The sequence below is a fragment of the Dipodomys merriami genome, unplaced genomic scaffold (genome assembly GCF_024711535.1).
Source record: "Dipodomys merriami isolate MVZ:Mamm:240054 unplaced genomic scaffold, mDipMer1.0.p SCAF_6, whole genome shotgun sequence".
Classification (NCBI taxonomy): Eukaryota; Metazoa; Chordata; class Mammalia; order Rodentia; family Heteromyidae; genus Dipodomys; species Dipodomys merriami.
Window position 1 is genome coordinate 2,305,200 of NW_027206179.1, and position 21,998 is coordinate 2,327,197.

Sequence of the window (21,998 nt, forward strand, 5' to 3'; positions counted from 1 at the left end):
CACTATTTTCTCCTCCAGATCAACCAGACTTGAACAAGCCCCCACCCAAAACCTAATCTTCTGCTCCCTCAACTCCCCTTGCAAGAGTAAATCCCCTTAGTTTGGGACACTTCACCACACCCCCCTCCTGCCATTGCCTCCCACCATGACCCAGTTCTTATTACTCTTAAAGCTCTCACATCTTTTTTTTTTTCTACCCCAAACGAATATCCCCTGTTTCCTGCTACCTGCTGAGAGCTAAAGCCCATTATCCTTCAGCTTTTTTCTGCCTCTCTCCTGATTCCCATTCACTCTTGCCACAAATCCCCATTTTAGGAATTAAAAAAACCCTAATGGCTCCTACTGCTTGCTGCAGGACCCTGAAAAATTAATTAGAGAGTCATCTCATCTGTTCCCATTTATCCAAACTTCCTCTCCCATATTTCTAACTCCCCAGTCTTTTCAGTGTTTGATTTAAAGGACATCTTCTTTATTATCCCTTTACACATCACCTCCAGACCCATCTTTGCCTTCACCTAGGAAAGAACCAGATACTCTCCAGGCTCAGCAACTAAACCCAGACAGTATTGCCTCAAGGCTTTAGAGACCACCCCCATTATTTTGGCCAAATCCTACAAAAGGTCTTGACCAATCTCAACCTATCTCCTAGTTTTTCTTCAATATGACCTCCTTTGCTTCAGCCTTTCAGCGGAGCCAATATCAAGCATCCTGCTCATTAGTTGTTCAAAGATCTATATCCTCAGTATCCTCCCCTAAGTGTACCATTTTTAGTCAATTATTTGTATGTTTGTAGTTTAGACAACTTAATCTAGTAAAATCTGCCATACTGTTACATATTGAACACATATTCTTTGCAATAAATAATGTAAAGATACAAAATCTTGACTTCGATTTACTTATTCTTCAGTTTGTTCTCATTTCATTATCCCCTCCAGCATTACAGTGTTAAATCATTCTTTCTAAAGCATTGCTTTGATTTTTCTTACCACCTGATTTTAAAAAGGCAATGATTTTCTACCACCTAAACTTCTCTTTTTTTTAGATCCACAGCTCTTCCTTCAGCTTTGTCCTTGCTGTGGTTTGTGTCTTCTCCAATATGACACTATTAAGAGGTGAGACCTTTTCAATTTGATTAGGAAATGGAGGGACAAAGAGTGAACCAATACAGCAGTTGTACTCACTAGACACTATGTGGCAAAGGAACTATACAAGTTGTGGGTGGAAATGGAGGGACAAACTGGGAAAGAGCAGGGAAAGTGGAGACATTGTCCAAAGACAAACATATTCTTTCCCTGACTTGTATAACAGTAACCCCCCTGTATATCACCTTTAAAATAACAATAAACATTTTTAAGTTGACAAAAATTTATAAATATCTTTTAGGACTTAGTAAAAAAAAAACAACCCAGCAATCCACTCTATTTTTTATTTCTTTTTGCTTATTTGGTACAGAGGAATCGAACCCAGGCCCTCAGGCATGCAAGGCAACGCTCTACAACTGAGCCACCTTCCCAGCCCTCTGCTCTACTTCTTAACCCTCTTGCTTCTTAGGGCTACAGGGCCTTGAAAGACAAGGCCCAGTTATGCCAGATGTTAGTCACACCTGGGGGTCATTATTTCTCATCAGGGAAGAGCTATACCTCCCTGCAGATTTCAGAAACTCCTCAAGTACCCCCTAGCTCTGTCCAACTAAGAGCATCTGGCCCTTCTTTGCCTCATTAACTTCTTTCACATCTGGATTCCCAATTTTTCCCTTATAGCCTTTCCCTTGTACTCTGCCACTAAAGGGGCCCTTTCCATTCAGCATGCTTACCAGTAGTGTTTCTAGAGCATTTTGAGAACTATTCTCTAGGTTTTTCATTGACTGCTCTGTTGCCATTTCCAAGTGAGCAGAACAAGCCATAGAATCACAAGAAAAATGGCAAGTCAAGAAGCCTCACTTACCACTCCAAACAAACAGGCAACAGATTCTGATTTCTTCAGGGAGTCTTCTGAATGGTTGAATTGTTCCTTCTCTCTTACTATATAAAGAACATTGACAGATATTGAGTCTGAGCATGATCTTCTGTATTTCCCCCTGTTTTGGGATTCTTTGCTCTTTTTCTATCTATTACTATTGAGGATACTTAGGGCTAAGATGACAAGGCTCAGCTCAGACAGTCATGCACTCTCTACCTTCATCTTCCAGTGAGAAATAAGGACCAATAATCAAACTATTCCTCTAGTGGTTCTGCATAAGTCACGTTGATGCCCTGTACCATTTTCCAGGAAAAAGAACACATACAGATTCCCACAGGAAATTGGTGCTGATTAATATCCTGATCTAAATTTCTAAAGGTAGAGAGTAAGAGAGGAAAGACAGAGGGGTGGGTGAGGGGGAGGAGAGAGAGAGAGAGAGGAAAGAGACAGAGAGGGAGAGAGGAGAGAAGTTTCTTAGGAAAACACATTCAGTAATATTGCAAAACAGCAAAGATGTGAACAGAAATGTACAACAATCTCAGAAAATATACTCAAGAAATTGTAACCAAAGCATGGAAAATTTAACCAAGATGAATGTTCATATATCAGTGAATTTAGGAATATATGGATATTCAAGCAATGATATAGCCCACATATAGGGAATGGAAGAATCACAGTAGACAATGTACTCAAATGGATGACGGATAGCATGAAAGGCAGATTACTTTGAAGGAAGCAAAGGACATCCAGGATCAAATGGAAATTTAGGAGGTCTAAATGGAACCTTGCGCTGACTCTAACATAACCAGAAACATGAGTAAGAGTAACTTATTTGTTGAAGGAATCCCTCAGGTCAAACTAATTTTGACTGACAAAATTGTATAGATTTGTCTCAGAACCTGTAAGCATTCTAGACAACATTTATGTTCCTCTTAAGATTTATTTCCTCCAGGTGGTCGCTCCCTAAGCCTGTGCAGGGAATTTCTCTCAGGTCTTATCAAGATGATGTAGCACTTGGGAGCAAAGATGCAGCCCAGGAGACCTCCACTGGAGGCCAAGATGGAGAAGACCTCCACAGCCACCATGACCTTCCCCTTGGCACTGTGGTAGACAGGCAGGAAGGTGAGCCACACACTGCAGAACACCAGCATGCTGAAGGTCAGGAACTTGGCCTCATTGAAGGTGTCAGGCAGGTTCCTGACCAGAAAAGCTGGCCATGGCCAGGGCACCCAGGTATCCCAGGACACAGGAGAAGGCGGTGAGGGAACCCTTGTTGCACAGGATGATGACGTGGCCATATTCAGAGTGTGCATCTGTGTCAATGAAGGGAGGAGAGATTCCCAGCCAGAGGCTACAGAGAGTCACCTGGATGAGAGTGCAGATGGGGATGATGAGGTTAGGAGCCCGGGACACCAGTAACTGCCTCATGCTTCTCCCTGGAGCAGTAAGAGTGAAGGCCAGAACCACAGTGATGGTTTTGGCCAGGACTGTGGAGACAGCCACAGTGAAGACCACTGCAAATGTGGTGTGCTGGAGGATGCAGGAGGCTGTGTGGGGATGGCCAAGGAAGAGCAAGGAGCAGAGGAAGCAGAAGGTGAGGGAGATGAGCAGGATGTAGCTGAGGGTCCGGTTATTGGCCTTGACAATGGGGGTGTCTTGGTGCTTGATAAACACCCCAAGGACAGCAGCTGTTAGTGCAGAGCAGCAGAGAGCTGTGCAGATCAGAGCCAGGCCCAAGGGGTCTTCATAAGCCAGGAAGCTCTCAGTTTTCATTAGGCAGTGGTTTTTCTGGGTGTTGGCAAACTGGTGATCTGCACACTTGACACACTGCTCCATGTCTGGTGAGGAGTGAGAATCACTATTAGTCTGCGATCAGTAATTTTTCTTTCCTCTCATCCACCTCCACTCAAGCAGCTCATTTTCCCTGATTCTCGAGGTGACCTGTATTGCTTTCAGTAAGAAGTACTGTGACTCTCTATATCAAAATACCTTCAGGTGAAATCTGTTTCTCTCTCACGTTTTTTCTTTCCTTCCTCCCTTTTTCTTTTTTCTGTTTATATCCTTCCTTCCTTCCCTCCCTCTTTTCCTTCCTTCCTTCCTTCCTTCCTTTCCTTCCTTCCTTCCTTCCTTCCTTCCTTCCTTCCTTCCTTCCTTCCTTCCTTCCTTCCTTCCTTCCTTCCTTCCTTATTGCCTTCCTTCCCTCCTTCCCTCCTTCCTGTCTTTCTGTCTTTCTATCTTTCTTTATTTCTGTCTTTCCTACAGTGCAGGAACTCTGGTCCTGGGTATTTTTCCAGAGTGTTCATGCTCAAAACTACTACCCTACCACTTGAGCCACAGCTCAAATTCCAGCTTATTGAGTGCTTAATTGTGGAAAAGTTTTGTATTGAGGTTCCTGCCCATTATTGCATCAATGCTCTATCTTCAAATCTCAACTTCCTGATTACCTTGGATTGCAGGTGTAATATATAATTACCTAGCCTTATGTGCTGCATTCTTGACATGGCATACCACTCTGGCTCTCTGCTACTCATTCCAGAAATAATGGAAAATATAGAATCAGCCCCAACCACTTCAATTTAACAAGAGGGTCTAATCCAAACCTCAACCTACTCCTTACACTCCTTACACAAACTTCCTGAGTATTTGATCTGTGTCAAAAACAATGCTCCTCCACTGATATGAGAGGGTCTGGGAAGATCAGCTGGAGGAGGGAGAAGGGAAATGAAATGGAGATGGTAAACTACTTCTGAATCAATTACTTTTGAGTAATTGCTAGTCAATGTAGTGCCAGTGTCAGATAGGGAGTAATCATAACAAAGCCCCTTGTATTATTAGTTATGCTAAATAGAAAGTAAAATTTAACTAGAAAGAGCAGCAATGGGCACTCAGTAATGAAAGGCTGTGTTAGACCCACAATTCCACATCATTTCAAAGAGCAACAACTGGTCCTTGATATTTTGTTTCTTTTGTTTTTGTCTGTTTTCTTTAAATACAAAACATGTGACCGAGGAGAGGGGTACAGGGGTATTCTAAAGATGAAGCCTGTAATAGATTAGAAAATACAATCAGACTTGTAATGGAGGGACAGTGGGTTGTTTCTTCTAAGAAGTATGGTTTATGGTAGCCATGGAATTCTGCATGAAGGTGCATGTGTGTTTCTGCCGTGCGAATGTAGATTGTTCCACTGGCTTGGATGGACTTAAGGTTAGGAAAGGAGATGGGAATTTCTCCATAAGTGACAGACTCACCTGTCGCATTAGAAATCTCATTATCTGGGCAAAGAATGCAGTCAAAGCAACAGGTAGCATTTCCCTCCAGAGAGGCCTTCCTGAATCCAGGACCACAGCTCTCAGTGCAGACAGACTGAGGAGTCTGAGAACAGACAGATGAAGGTTAGTGACTCTTCATCCTTTGACCTGACATCCCAGACACTCCAGTGCTTTCGGGGAAAAGATCATCAAAACACATAATCTTTATATACACAGAGCCAATTATTGATTGAGCCTTCTTAGAGTTTCATCTAACATGACCTGAAGAACATATGGGGCCTTGACACCCAGCCCCTCATGCTATCGGGAAGTCATGGAGCCTTTAAGAGCTGGATGTTAATTCTAGGAAAATAGGAAATGAAAGTTAATCCTGCATCCCATTCTTGATTTCAGGTGATGATGTGTGTTCTCTTTTATTCATCTGTGAGTAGATGAACAAGAGCATGAGAGGAAAATCACTCAGAGAAATTTCAAACCCACACTCTAAATCCTGGGTAATTACTTTGAAGGTGCTGCTGTACCCAGGGCGATTCACATCTCTCTTGGCTTCCCAGCTGCCATGAGGTGGGTGAACTTCACTGGCAGATGCTCCTTTCATTACATCCTGTCTCAACACGCAGACTCAAAAGCAGCATCTACCCAACCATGGTGTGAAATCTCCTGGCAGAAGCAAAGCAAGTCCTTTTGCCTTCTCATTTGATTACCTCGGATATTTTGTCACAGTGCTGGAATGATGATTCACAGGTGTCATTCACCTTTTATGATATTCAATATGCAAACATAGAACAACATATTGTAATGATATGTTCTCGTATTCCCTTTATGAATCTGTTAGTAAGTAATTTCCAGAAACAGACCTTGTGAAATGTACACCACTGAGCCTGAGTCTCACTTTTATTGGACATGGTCAAAAACAGAATAAGCTTATTGCATATTTATGCATAGATCATGACATTATGGCTAGAAATGACTAACCTTGGGGGGGGAAATAAGGATGTGGTGGCATTGTCTACAAGCATTGTACTCATAACTTCACTTAGGGAATTGTAAGCTCTTTCTACAACTACTTCCTAATAACAATACTTTTTTTTAAAAAAAGGAGAGAGGGAAAAATGCAGAAATGACCCACCTTGATAATTCCTATGGGCCACTCTATCAGATTTTCAAACAAAATCAGTTGTTGACCATGTGGCCTAAATGGAGAAAACTCGCCAACTTTCACCCTTTGTCCCAGACCTTCTGGAAAATTCCAAAAGCTCTTAATGTCATACTCTGCCTCCAATTTCCTTTCCTCATTCAAAACCACTTGGTCTCCAACAGGATTGATAAATTGGATCTTCTTCAAAAAGGGATGCAGCTAAAAGGGACACATTACAGTATGGTGAAATGCTTCCCAGTGTTATCACAGAACCCTAGAACAATGGATTACTCCTCATTCCCATCCCCTGATTCACACACACCACAGGAATCCAACCAACTGTATCAAATGCAGGCCAACAGAGGACTAACATGTTAAGAAGTTTCTAAAGCCTGGTTATCCAAGATGGGATGCAGAAACACAATTTCAAGGGAATGAAACTCCAGCCACATCCAACCAAATAATGAATTACAATATGACATATCTCAATGCCTTTCTGAAGTGCATTATTTTATAATTGTGATCAGACAGTCTGAAATAAAGGTAAATAATAAACTAAGTAGAATCATAGAAGGTTTATGAGAGCTATGAAAGATTACCTTAAGCAAGACTTAGTTCATTGTGTGTGTGTGTGTGTGTGTGTGTGTGTGTGTGTGTGTGTGTGTGTGTGTTTGTGTGTGTATTCTGTCCTGTGGCTCTACCTCAGGGCCTAGACACTCAACTTGAGGTGATTTTTTTTCCTTTTCATAATAAACATTCGATCAATTGAACTACAGATCCGCCTGTGGCTTTTTGGTGGTTAATTTAGTCAGGAGAGAGCCACAAGTGTGAACCACTTGTGTCCAGACAATATTAGGTTTTCAAGAACTACTCACCCTTGGTCTGTTATTTTAAAAAGGTACAAGGACAATGTGGCTATATGCTACTGAAATGGGAATGGTTTTCCCCCACAAAATGAGGATGGGGACAGAAGACACAGCACTTCCTTGTCATGGATGCAGCGTTCTTCAAGAGCTTGTCTTCATAGCTCTACAGTCATTTCATGGAGAGCACAACAGGCCCAGTGTCTCTTGTATTTTCTTTTCTTTTTGTTTGTTGATTGTGGGGCTTGAACTCTGGGTCTGGGCTCTGTACCTGTGCTCTTCAGCTCAAGGCCAGTGCTCTACCACTTGAGCAACAGTGTCACTTCCAATTTTCTAGTGGTTAATTGGAGGTAAGAGTCTCATGGACTTTTCTGCCTGGGCTGGCTTTGAACTGTGATCCTCAGATCTCAACATCCTCAATAGCTAGGATTACAGGCATGAGCCACCAGCACCAGGATTATAAAAAGACTTTTTTTTTTGTCATGTGTGGGCCCTGAACTGGTGCTGTCCCTCAGCTCTTCAGCTCAAGGCTAGCTCTCTACCACCTGAGCCACAGTGCCACTTCTGACTTTTTCTGCTTAGGTGGTACTGAGGAACCAAACCCAAGGCCTCATGCATGCAAGGCAAGCACTCTATCTCTGAGGCACCTTCTCAGCCCTTGTTTCTTGTATTTTCCAAAATGGAGCCAGATGGTTCCATTTGCTATGAAAACTTCTATGAAAGTCTGTATTCCTAGGGTAGGTCACCCAAAAGCAAAGCCATTACCTGTAAAGAGAGAAATGCTCCTGGTTGCCCATTGTGTACTTGTGGCTCTTCCATGTGATAAAGTAGCATCTGGTGGAGGGCATAGGCCACAGTATACACAGCATTGTAGATGTTGTAACTCTCGTCTGACATGGTCATGTCAAAAATATGCCTCAGCAACCAATGCAGTGTGGCATTGTATGAACAGTGCCCCAAGTCTCTGCAGTCAGACTTAATCAGGATGCAATAAACAGACTGAATCCATGACGTGGGAAGGGAATTATCTCCTGAGTTCTTGGATAAGGTATCTGTCAGAATAAAATTGGTGAACCCAGCAGTGTTTCTATGATGATGATAGAAGGTGAGAGATGCGTGGAAGGAGTGGATCAGAAAATATCTTTTACCAATGGTGACATCATCATAGGGTGAGTTCATGATCCAGACTTTCCCTGTAATTAAAATATGCCCAAATTTAACAATAAAGCTTAGAAGAAATTTACTGTCCCCATAAATGATAATCACATTGGTTGATAAGTCCATTATCTGGCGATACATGGAAAGATCATCTGAGTAATCTGTGAAGGTATTGTAAGTGATCATGTTCTCAAAGGCAAAACAGACTCCTATCTTGCCCATCTCTTCTCTCAAATCTGAGAGGAACCATACACCAAAGTTGTCTTCAGTGATGAACAGTCCCACCCAGGTCCAGCTAAAATGAAGCATCAAGGAGACCATGGCCAGGGCTAGGCCCGTGTCCTTGGCAGCCATCTGATAGACAGTACTGAACTTTTCATGGTCACTCAGGAGAGGATCAAAAGTCCCAAAGATGAACTACAGGGAAACAATGAACACAACACCAGGAAGAGGATCATCATAGGCAAGTCACAGTCTTGATGTGAACTACACAACAACTGGCAGAGGTGGAAGCAAAGTTCGCCTATCCCACTTGCAAAGTCATCTCCTGTGTTCCAAGCACTTTGTAGACATGTACGGATAAGGCTCAGAGCTTTGGGTCATCCTTTTCTCTCTTAAAACCTGTCCTTTTATTTGCAGCAATGAAAATGTGTATGTCCCACCCACTTTTGGAGTCATTTCCCTGTGAGATCATGCATTTCGGAAGGCTTGTGCTAACACCTCTTCTTCAGTCTGTCAAGGACAGAGGCCATTTGGACATGGTTCACATCTGCCCACCCCTCCCAGCCTCACCTGTGGAAGTTTGTAGATGTCCAGCAGAGTCCCTATTGGGACAGATGTGCTTGAGGTTCCTGTGAGTGCCGCTATAGCCTTGCTGTCTCTTCTGCAGGTGTAATTAGGGTTGTTTTTATTCTTCCCAGATAGCCAGGTGAGTGGATCCTCTAACAGATCAGTACCTGAGTAGTGTGCACTATAGATCTCAAATCCCAGAATCATGTTGGGTATTAGATGGGAATTCTTGTTGATCTCCTCCACAGCCAGCAGCAGGGTGAGAAGCAATTGGTATTTCTTTAAAATGATCCTGCACAGAGGACACAACATTTGGGTAGGTATAGGAGTATTACAAATGATTAACTGCAAATCTCTTGACTTTGTTTAATCAAATGCGTAACTCTACACACACTAGTAGGTGTAGATCCTATCTTCCAACAGGAGGGCATTATAATTTGGAGTGTTGGACAAGTTCTTGGAATTGGGAGTGCTCCTGAACAGACCTTGATCAGCATTTATGAGATGACTATTCTTCTGAGATTGCAGAGAGAGGAGGAGGGATGAGCAAGGTGGCTTTTCCTCTCTGTCACCTGTAGATATGTGAAAACGCTGCTGCCTGTTGGGACATAGGTGCATGCCCAGCTCACATACTAAGCCATTGAGTACCTTGAATTAGCTGTGCATATGAAGAAATTCCTAAGAAATACAACTCAAATTGGGAGCAGATTGTCCACCTGAGTTCAACCAATATCAGCAGAGAGTCAGGGCCTGCTGTGTTAGGAGTAAATAGGAAAACAGGCTGTCTTGTCTCTGTACTTGCTTGCCACACTTTTGCCAATGAGGCATCCTTCTGCAAAGAAGTGAATCTTGCCTTGTGAGGAAAGTAAAGAAAACAAAGAAGGGCTGGGAAGGTGGCTCAGTGGTAGAGTGCTTGCCTTGTATGTATAAGGCTCTGGGTTATATTCCCCCGCACCACCTAAGCAGAAAAGGCCAGGAGTGGTGCTGTGGCTCAAGTGGTAGAGCACAAGCCTTGAGCTGAAGAAGTGAGGGACAGCGCCCTGGCCCAAAGTTCTGCCCTCATGACCGGCAAAAAAAAAAAAGAACGAAAAAAAGAAAAAGAAAACAGAGAAATACAATTCATTTGATGTGGTAGAGACACACTAAGGTGACTCAGAGTATGTCATCATTCAAGGGGATTCCTAGAATCAGAGCAAGATGGCAGCCCAGGAAATTAGAACATGAAGATTACCTCACCCAACAAAGAACAGACGAGAGTCAGGGGGTGTGGACTGGAGGATACTTCTCTAGTCAAACAAACAACAGAAAAGGATGTGTGAGAAATGTTGGAAGAAGCCATTTCCATGTTCCTCCCCATCATGAACATTAGTAGCTCAGTATGGGCAGAAACCCTCTGACATTGCAGGGATAGAAAGAATTAAACTTAAATCTCAGCGTCATCTCCTACACTGAGACCAGTGCTGGGGAAGTGCTTATAATCAATGCTCGTGGGTCCAGACCTTTAGATTGTGCCGCTAGAACTATTTTAGGCAGAGAAGAAAGACACTGCTACAACCTCCCTCCTTCAATCTTGTGAACGACAGCAGGTATGGGATACAATCTTCTAGTAAGCATGGCATAAGAGTGGGTCAGGGTTTTTCTTAGAACCCTTTGTCAGGCATGTCATGGTTAGACTAATAATCCAGAATAAACTAGATGCACTGTTTGATTCTGGCATCTCAGCTTCCATTAGAATCTTTCAGGAGGTTTTGGAAGGTCCCTGAGGCAGAGCCAAATGCCATTTGCATCAGTTTCCACCATGGGTGGAGTAGGCTGACATCTGTCTTCCTACTTAACCTGGTGAAGGCCCTGTGGCTATGTGATTCTGTTGTCATCTGGTCAGTCCCAGTCTTGTTGCTCAGTGAATCATCTCAGGGACCACTGCCCTAGAAAGACAGTGCTCAAGATGGCACCAGGCAGAAACTGACGTCGCTCTAGGAATCCAGTGTGCATTGGTCTAGAGCAGCATAAGCTAGAGTGTGGCTTAAGTGTATCCACATGTCAGTTTGGGCTTTCTGGATGCTAGCTGGCCTGATTGGATGGTGGTATTCACCAAGATGTCCCTGTGGCTTCCTTTTTCCTTTTGCCAGTTGTGGGGCTTGAACTCTAGGCCTGGGATCTGACCCTAAATTCTTCAACTCAAGATTAGCTCTCTAGCACTTGCGGCACAGCACCACTTCTGGCTTTCTGATGTTTTATTGGAGATAAAAGTCTCACAGACTTTTCTGCCTGGGTTGGCTTTGAACCCTGGTCCTCAGTTCTCAACCTCCTAAGTAGCTAGGATTATAGGCGTCAGCCACCCGTGCCCAGCTTGTGACTTCCTTTACAAACCTTACCAAGCTGCTGTGACACAGCATAGATCTCCATCCTACTTGGCATGGATAAGACAGGGAAGTAAGATGGTGACATTGTCCCATAGCTTAGTGTGGGTCAAGTGATAGCAGTAGAACTGTGCCATGATTCTATAGCCAGGGCAGCCTCTGGCAGTGCTCTGTAAGCACCTCAGTACCTGGAAAGTCATCTACCACCAGACAATCTGTATTCTGTTCTTGCTATGACTAATTGTGTATGGTTGTGGCCATCTAGGCGCCTGAAAGCACCTCTACCACATTCAACCGGAGTCGATCTTAGTGCTCACCTAGCACTGTATTGGTCTTGATTGCAGTGGACAGAGGATGCTGTACTCAGGCAGGATAGACTAAGGAAGATGATTAAAAGGTTAATGCATGCCAGGAACTCAAAAACTCGAGCTTAAAGCTTGTCCATCTACTTCCCTTAATGTTAAGGGAATGAAGTCATTTAAGGGAAAGTAGAGTAGAATAGATTAGTAAAAAATGAGGTTTTGAAGGCTCACAGCAAATAGAGAGCTATTCATCCATCTACATATCTTAAGATTAAGGGAAAAAAGTCATTGAGCACAAAGAGAAGCTGGATAAATTGAAAAAAAAAAGACTCCTAGAGGAGGCAACTCAGAAACATGTTATTTTGAAACACAGGGCTACTATCTTTACTTCAAAGAGAGATGACAGGTTGCATTGCTTCCTGAAAGATGCATTTCTCATCATATGAATTAACTGTTGTCTTGTACTGTGTATGCCTTCCCCCCCAAATGCTTTCCCCAAACTTAAGCAATGTCCTACCCTACAGACAACAGCACACCTTTTTTCCCTCAAGGATAATCATCTGGAAAGGATGGTCAAAACATACAGAAAATCAGAAAATGTAACACCAGGAATGATTAGTGCAAAGATGAGATACCTATGTTTGTCTAACTTTGAAGTCAGACCTCCTGCCTTTACTACCTGAATACCCGTGGCAGTCCAAGAGCTGTGTGTCTCTCCTCAGTTAGAGTGTGTCTTTGCCTTTCTGTTTCCTGTTTGTCTATCTGCTTGTTTGTTTGCTTCCTTACTCAGGAAAGCTCTGCCACATTTTCTTACGGTTGTTATTTGTGTAAAATTTCTTCTTCTGAGATCAAAGTCCAGGATCCCAAGTGAAGAGTCCCAACTTTTAGAAGGAAACTTCAATAACCTTCATCTGTTTTGGTGACTCTGCTGGTTGGTATTCCAGGTGTAATAGAGTTCTGGTGGCCACAGCTGTGACTAAGGCCTGGTCTAGCACACAGATCTTGCCACTGCTAGGCAGAATCCACTCACAAGGCCATTCCCTGTGGACGAGGCATATGGTCCCCCTGTGCACCCAGGAGGAAGCATACTTGGACCCATGATTCATTAGAGTTCTCTTGCAGTTTTTAGAACCACAGAGTATTTGTCACCAAAATTGCCTTTGGTTTTCTCTGGTGCTGAAGTGGTTTATCACCTCACAGCTGACTTCTCACAAGGCCTGGCCTCCCTCTAGTGGTGCCATTGTGGAAGTCACCACAGACTCAGGAACACTGAAGCCTGCCTGGAAAGACAGGCACAAAGCCAGACCACTGGTGTAAATCTGAGACATTTCAAAGGCCAGATGGTATCACATGCCAATATGAATCAAGAATGTTCCAGAACAATGAGTTCTTCTAGCATTCATTGTAATCATTTTGGGGAAATTCTCATAGAATCTCAACTCTCATGGTTGTTTGCTGATGTCCTTGTGTACAATTTAACTCTCAGGCTTGTTAGCTAGAATGTCAGTAATACTAAATATGAATTGGGAACTGGTGGCTAAGGCCTGTAATTATAATTACTAAGGAGGCTGATATAGGAGAATTATGTTTTGTAGTCACTTTGGGCAGGAATGTCTGTGACAGTCTTATGTGCAAGCAACTCAACAGAAATTGGTGCAGAGCTGTAGGTCAAGCGGTAGAGTGCCAGCCAGGACAGAAAAAATGCTAAGGGACAGTCATCAGGACTTGAGATGACGCCTGAGTATCAGAGTATGTGTGAACACACACACACACACACACACACACACACACACACACACAGCTCAATTAGAGAATGGACAGAGAAGAGGATAGCTCTGACATTTTCTACCTCCCATGGGGTATGTTTCTAATGCTGGGTTTACACATGAGCCCCATCTTTCTCACTCAAATCCTCACCAGGTTAAGTTGGCTTCAATATCTGTCACATACCTCTCATTCAATAAAGTATTCCTTTCCTAAAACAACCCCATACAGGGTGTTTCCACACAACTTGTCTGAGAAGATTCATCCATGACTTCCCTAGTTTACAGAGAGTTCTATAGATCTGAAAGTAGTGAGCTCACCTGGGTCAAATGCCTGAATGAAAGTGTGTATAAAACATATGAAACAGCCAGGCACCTTTGCTCACGCCTGTCATTCTAGTTACTCAGGAGGCTGAGATCTGAGGATTAGGGTTCAGAGCCAGCCAGGGCAGAAGAGTTCATGAGACTCTTATCTCTAATAAACCACTAAAAAATTGGAAGTGGCACTGTGGCGCAAGCAGTAGAACACTTGCCTTAAGTTGAATAGCACAGGGGCAGCATCGAAGCCCAGAGTTGAAGCCCCATTACTGACAATATATATGAAAAAAACATTCAAATCTAGTTTAGGAAGTTATGATCAGGGAAAAATAAAGAAGCCTGGAAGATGTTGGAGAACAAGGAATGGAAGCAGAGCTTCTGGGAATGACATGGGACACAGGCCAAGACATGGACATCAGGGCAGATGTTTACTTACATTAGTTTACAGGAAAAAATCAAACATATCTTCAATCTCTTATTACTGATCTGACCAGCAGCTCCCCATTCCCAGAGCTTTGCTGACATGAAATAGCCCCAGAAGCAGACACTGCATGTGTATCTTAACAAAGGTTGCTATGAAGGAGGTCCAAACATTGGTCCTATTTTGCAAAGTGTAAAGTACAGAATGGATGGAAGATTCCCTGGCCTTTGCACTATGGATGGGGACATTGCTCTTTAGTGTCTTTGTATGGACTCTTGGTCACCCCAGTGACCCTGAGTAACAGTGATGAGTGGAGGAGTCACAGTGATGGTGGGGTGGTCGGATATCTCTGGAAAGGGGAGTGGAATGGAAGACAGACAGAAAACTCTGTACCCTTGGATGAAAGAAAAATATTCATCAGGAAAATCTGAAATGAAGTAGAGCTGTTGTACTCAGGGCAGTGTAGAAGATGCAGAGCACATCAATGATTGTGTCCAAACTTCCCCCACCTCTGACTGTAACCCAAAGAGAAAATTCACAATTTAAGGAAAGTCAAGAAATCACTTACTGAATGTTCTGTTGCTGCAGGGTAGGGTCATTCAAGCTTTGAACGAAGAATTCCCAAGAATAGAGGGGGTAAAATCCAGCAATGACCACATCTCCGCTGCTGCGTAACACACATTTCTCTGTGCAAATCTGTCGGCCAACTTCAGAGGAACGGACCAGGTGTGGATGCTGGAGGAGAAGCAGTGTCAGAGCCACAGGGAACATTGCTGCTGCTTTGACCTGGAGCTGTGATTCTGGATGCAGACTCTGATTTCTGTGTCAGGAAGGTGTCTAAATGGATCTTCAGTTTTTGTGGCTTCTTGTTACCTGGAAGGCATCCACTGTCCTAGAGGAATACAGAACCCATTCTGCACTCTGGCTCTGCATCTGGTGTCCAGCTTCAAGGTCAAAACAGAAGTTAGAAAACATGTGTACAATCTTCCTCTCCACTCCCTCAGGACTGTGATTTCCTCCAAGACTGTAGGTAATGAAACTCCAGGAATGGATTCCTTTCTTGTTGAGTTGTTCACAAATTAGTTTGAAAGCAAAAAGTTGAACAGAAAAAAGCACAACTAATCAAGGGTCACTAGGGATGATGGGAATGGATGACACCAGAAGATGCCATGTGAAGGTCAAATGGTCATAGAGTGCCATGGCCAGAAAAGGCCCAATCAGAGTTATTGGAGCACCGTCAAACAAGGATGGGCAGCCTCAAAATCCAGGGCCAAGTGAGCCACAGAAGTTTGCTGAAATGAACCATTCCGCTTTCCATACCAACTGCACATGCATAAATATCCAGAAGTGGTTAATGCATTTATTTAGTGCTGGAGTTACCAACAGTCTCCCTGAATTCAACCATTACAGATCAATACTGCAAGGTCAATGCACATATCCAATTGGACATTTGCACTCTGAACCTTGAACTTCTTCAGTGCTTGCATGTCGTTGATCATCAGACTGCACCTATCAATATATTGTGGTGTTCCACTGTTAGACAGAGATGTTCTATGATCTGTGACTTTCTGGGAACATAGCAGGCTTGCCCACTGAGGATCCTGGTAGCTGTGGTTGTATGGATGGGTCTTACTCTGCTTTGTTCCCATCATGTCCAGAGTGCTCTGGGAATTCTTGTTACCACTTGTACAACTGTGTGGTGCCAGCTCTGTCCATGTCTCCCTGTCTGTCTTCTCTATTAGTTCCTCATAATAGAAGTGAAATCAAGGTCACAGCATTAGGGTCCTGCTCTGCACAGAGTTCACCATGTTGGCTGGTTTGGTGATCTGGCTGCATATATTTATGAGGAAGGGCTTGGCAAATGTAAGTTGGAAATGTAAGGATGCAAATGCTATTTGGTGATGGTAGCCAGCAAGACCTTGCAAGAGCATCAGTGCTGGGGCCTAGCCTGACTTGGGTTCTGAAGTAACAATCTTTGTTGCTTCTATACCCAGGATTACCAGTATGAGCCACCTGTGGCTGGCTTAGAAGAGAAACATTTATCCTGTTCTCTTCATCTATTACTCTATTTCTGTCAAATATGCCCAAGAGAACAGGCCCTCCCTACTTCCCCTTCACCTTTCTGAAACCAGTAGTCACCTGTCAATCACCTGACTGTGATTCAGTAAAGGACCCCACACTCTGTGGTCACTTCTCATCCACGGAGGTCACTTCCTGAACCACCCTTGTCACACCTCCATAGGACAGTGAGAAGTTCCCCAGACTCTGTGGTCATTTCCACATCCCTTGTGGTCCTGGCTCAGCACAAGTCCCCTTCTCTCTCTTTCTCTTTTCCTCTTTTTCCTTTTCCTCGCACTTCCATCTTCTGTGGGTAGGCAGTTTGCCTTTTCTGCCTGAACCATGTATCAGGTTTTCTTGCTGGCGAAGCTAACAATTTCTACTTCATTGTCATTCATATCTAGTGTAGTACTCTAAGCCTTCTTCTCCCTACATTTCAAAAATGAGAGAAAACTTAGGGATCTTTGTTGGGTGTTAATGCATCTCTCTCTATCTGTCTGTCTCTCTGTCTGTCTGTCTATCTGTCTGTCTGTATTGTAAATGTGTTGTACAGACGAGTTACCATTATGTAAGTCAGGTAATGAGTACATTTATGTTTTGATAATGTTACCCAATTTTTCCCTCCCTGCCCCATCCACATACTGTATGCTTCATTTTTCACATGGTGTCCAGTACATACTACTGCTGCATTTGTCAGGGTGATTACCTGAGCACGATGATCTCCACTTTCTCTGGTATTTCTGGCTCAAACATATAATTGCATGCTCAAGACTCCTTTATGTCTGTATTACTCAATTCACTTTTTCCATTCATGTGTTGATTGGAATGGAGCCTGGTTCTACAACTTAGCTTCTAAGTAGTGTTATGATAAACATTCATCATATGTAAACATAGACATAACAAACACCAATATTTGTGTGCGTGTAATGTGCATGTAATATTATACCTTTTGTCATATTATGTTACCAATGGTGTTATAACATTCATTTTGGCAACATCTCCAATAGCGTCTGTTATTATTAAATTTCTTTTCTTTTTATATTTTATCTCATTTTTCTGTTTTTTTTTATTGTAAAGATACTATACAGAGGGTTACAGTTACATGAGTGAGGTAATGCGTACACTTCCTATTGAACATTGTTACCCCCTCCATTCTTTTCCTACAATCCCTTCCCTCCCTACCTTCCCTGAGGTTCTTTTTTTTTTTTTGATTGTGATTAAGTGATTACATAATTTCCCAAATTTCACAGTATTGTGGAATAATGATGCTCATTTAAAATCACAAGTTCATTCTAACTTTCCTGGAGCAAATTGTCTATCACGGTCTATGACATATAATGGTGTACACATATACACCGTACATGTGATTAGCAGCATGGGGATATTTAGTAGTGGTTCGACCAGATGAGTGGGAGTTCTTTGTTTCTTAAGTCCTGTTAGTTTTGTCATATCACCCAACATTTTGGATTTAGTATCCACTTATCAGGGAGACCATGTACCGTTTGTCTCTTTGCTCTTGGCTTACCTCGCTCAACATGATTCCTTCTAGCTCCATCCATTTCCCTGCAAATGACATTATTTTGTCATTTCTAATGGCTGCATAATATTCCATTGTGTATAGATACCACAGTTTTTGGATCCATTCATCTGTGGTGGGGCATCTGAGTTGTTTCCATATCCTAGCTATTGTGAACAGTGCTGCAATAAACATGGAGGTGCCCGTGTCCTTGTATATTGGTTCCTGTTGTTCAGGGTAGATGCCTAGAAGTGGTATGACTGGGTCGTAAGGGAGGTAAATCTTTAGCTTTCTAAGGACCTCCAGACTGCTTTCCAAAGTGGTTGTATAAGTGTACATCCCCACCAGCAGTGTAATTGGGTTCCTCTTTCTCCACATCCCCTCCAGCATTTGTTGTTGGCTGATTTGTGGATGTGGGACATTCTGACTGGGGTAAGGTTGTATCTCAGGGTTGTCTTTATTTGCATTTCCTTCACCACCAGTGATGATAAACATTTCCTCATGTGTTTCTTTGCCATTTTTATTTCTTCATTTGAGAAGTCCCTCTTTAGTTCCCTTGCCCATTTAGTAATTGGTTTGTTAGGTTTGGGAGGGATTAGTTTCTTGAGTTCCCTGTATATACAGGATGTTAACCCCTTGTCTGATATATTGCTGGTAAATATTTTTCCCAATTAGTTGGTTGTCTTTTAAGCTTGGTTGTGATAGATTTAGCTGTGCAGAAGCTTTTTATTTTAAGGTAGTCCCATTTGTTCAGTCTCTTTCCAATTTGTTGTGATCCTGGGACTCTGTTCAGGAAGTTCCTTCCTGTGCCTATTAGTTCAAGGGTCTCTCCTACTCTGTCCTGCAGTAGTTTCACAGATTCATGTTTAATGTTAAGGTCTTTATTCCATTTTGAGTTGATTTTGGTGCATGGTGATAGGCTGGGGTCCACTTTTAGTTTTCTGCATGTGGCTGCCCAGTTTTCCCAGCACCAGCGGTTGAAGAGGCTGTGTTTCTTCCATTGTATATCTTTGGCTCCTTTGTCGAATATCAGCTGGCTGTAGGCCTGTGGATTTATTTCTGGATCTTCTATTCTGTTCCATTGGTCTTCGGGTCTGTTTTTGTGCCAGTACCATGCTGTCTTTGTTATTATAGCTCTGTAGTAGAGTTTGAAGTTCGGCATGGATAGCCCTCCCATATTGTCTTTATCCCCTAGAATTGTTTTGGCTATTCTAGGTCTTTTGTTGTTCCATATGAATTTTTGGACTGTTTTCTGTATTTCAGTGATGTACGTCATTGGGATTTTAATAGGAATTGCATTGAATTTGTATATTTGTGTATTTGGAAGTATTTCCATCTTTACTATATTAAGTTGGCCTATCCAAGAGCATGGGAGGTCTTTCCATTTCCTAGTGTCTTCTGCAATTTCTTTCTTTAACTTTTTACAGTTTTCATTAAATAGTTCTTTTACATCTTTGGTTAGGTTAATTCCTAAATATTTTATTTTTTGGGAGGTTATTGCGAATGGGGTTGCTTCCTTTAATTCCCTCTCTTCTTGTACATTGTCAGTGTACAGGAAGGCAACTGATTTTTGTGGGTTTATTTTGTATCCTGATACTTTGCCAATGTGATTTATGATTTCTAAGAGTTTGGGGATGGAGTTTTTGGATCGTGAAGGTATAGTATCATGTCGTCTGCAAAAAGGGATATTTTAACTTCTTTTTCCCTATGCGGATCCGTTTAATGTCTTTTTCTTGCCTTATTGCCCTGGCTAAGGGTTCCAGGACTATATTGAAGAGGAGTGGAGACAGTGGGCATCCTTGCCTTGTTCCTGATTTTAGGAGAATTGGTTGTAGGTTTTCCCCATTAAGTATAATATTGGCTATTGGTCTGTCATAAATGGCTTTTATTGTTTTAAGAAATGTTCCTTCTATTCCTATTTTCTCCAGAGCTTTTAGCATGAATGAATGTTGAATTTTATCAAAGGCTTTTTCTGCATCTGTGGCGATAATCATGCGATCCTTGACCTTGTAATCCAACCTTGATGTGGTGGATTACATTTATTGACTTTCATATGTTAAACCATCCCTGCATCTCTGGGATGAAGCCTACCTGGTCATAGTGTATGATTTTTTTTATGTGTTTCTGGATTCTGTTAGCTAGAATCTTGTTAAGGATCTTTGCATCTGTGTTCATGAAGGAAATTGGCCTGTACTTCTCCTTTTTGGTTGGGTCTTTGCCTGGTTTGGGGATGAGTGTGATATTGGCTTCGTAGAATGAGTCTGGGATAGTTCCCTCCTTCTCTGTTTCTCTGAAGAGCTTGAGGAGTATGGGTATTAGTTCTTCTTTAAAGGTCTTATAGAATTCTGCTGTGAATCCATCTGGTCCTGGGCTTTTTTAATTTTAATTTTAATTTTTTGTGAACACACTGTACAGAGGGGTTACAATTACATGGGCAGGTTAATGCGTACATACCTTAGCAAGCATTGCAGCCTCCTCCTTTGTTTACCCTTCGCATTCCTTCCCAGGCTCCCCTCACCCTCCCACCCAATCCTCCCCGATTTCCCCCCCCTTGCCCTCCCCCACACCAACATTGTAAAGCTTGTTTTCGACATGACAACTTGTACTTCTCATTGTTGCAACAGGTCCACCTGTATCCTTAAACGACTTGTTTTTCCCCATCTCCTCTACAAGTTATACTGACATCAAATATAGTGAAAGAAGGGGTTATACTGTGGGGGAGGGACATATAAAGCTACAAAGAGATAATCTTATAAATGCGTTAGAAACAAATGCATGAAAGGAAAAAAACATTAAAATACATATCTAAGGATTCACTATTATCTGACATTTTCCGCTTGACTCATATATATGCTAGATATTACAAATAAGGGAAGCCATGGGACCTATGTTTCTTTGGGCCTGGCTTACTTCACTTAATATAATTTTTCCAAGTTTTTCCATTTCTTAACAAATGGTGCAATGCCATTCTTTCTGATGGAGGCATAGAATTCCATTGTGTATATATACCACATTTTCTTGGTCCATTACTCTACTGAGGGGTATCTGGGCTGGTTCCATATCTTAGCTATGGTAAATAATGCTGCAATAAACATAGTTGTGCTGGTAGCTTTAGTGTGGTCTTGTTTGTAAACATTTGGGTAAATGCCCAAAAGTGGGATTGCTGGGTCATAGGGGAGCTCTGTGTGAAGTCTTTTGAGGAACCTCCATACTGCTTTCCAAAGTGGTTGAACAAGTTTACATTCCCACCAACAATGAAGTAAGGTTCCCTTCTGTCCACATCCCTTCCAGCATCTGTTGTTGTTAGAGTTCTTGATTTTTGCCATTCTAACTGGAGTGAGGTGGTATCTCAATGTTGTTTTGATTTGCATTTCTTTTATGGCTAGGGATGTTGAGCATTTCTTCATATGTCTATTGGCCATCCTTCTTTCTTCTTCAGAGAAGTTTCTCTTTAAGTCCTTAGCCCACTTATTTATTGGGCAGTTGTTTCTTTGAGGATTTGTTGTTGGGGGGTTTAATTTTTTGAGTTCCAAGTATATTTTAGATATGAGACCCTTGTCTGTTATATGGCTAGTGAAGATCTTCTCCCAATCCGTGGGCTTTCTATTGATCTTGCTAGCTATGTCCTTTGCCATGCAGAAGCTCTGCAACTTTATGCAATCCCATTTGTCCAACCTTTCTTTGATTTTTTGTGTTTCCGGATCTCTATTCAGAAAATTTTGGCCTGAGCAAAGGAGACCTAGGGTTTCTCCTATTCCATCCAGTAATGTTTCCTGGGCTTTTTTTTGTTGGAAGACTTTTGATAGCTTCCTGTATCTGGTTGTAGGATATTGGCTTATTTAATTGGTTTACTTCTTCTTTGCTCAGTTTGGGCAACTTGTATTTCTCTAAAAATGCATCCATTTCTGCCAGATTTTTTTCCTTTAGAGAGTATAACTTTTGAAAGAAGTCCGTTAGAATTGTTTGGATATTTTGGGTAGGAGTTGTGATTTATCTCGTGGCATCCCTAATCCTGTTAATATGGGTTTCCTCTCTTCTTTTTTTAATTAATCGTGCCAACAGGCCATCAATTTTGTTTATTTTT

The 21,998-nt window shown here is 42.3% G+C and overlaps 1 protein-coding gene across 1 annotated transcript in view; it reads right to left on the reverse strand.

Annotated features, from left to right (window-relative positions):
* Positions 1-2,891: 2,891 nt before the first annotated feature.
* The window catches only part of LOC138813619 (vomeronasal type-2 receptor 116-like), a 48,683-nt gene continuing 29,576 nt past the window's right edge, over positions 2,892-21,998 (reverse strand). The window contains 9 exon segments of the mRNA XM_070002018.1: positions 2,892-3,171; positions 3,173-3,797; positions 5,208-5,331; positions 6,358-6,585; positions 7,995-8,804; positions 9,180-9,468; positions 14,909-15,075; positions 15,214-15,284; positions 15,749-15,849. Of these exon segments, the coding sequence (XP_069858119.1) occupies positions 2,892-3,171; positions 3,173-3,797; positions 5,208-5,331; positions 6,358-6,585; positions 7,995-8,804; positions 9,180-9,468; positions 14,909-15,075; positions 15,214-15,284; positions 15,749-15,849 (2,695 nt within the window).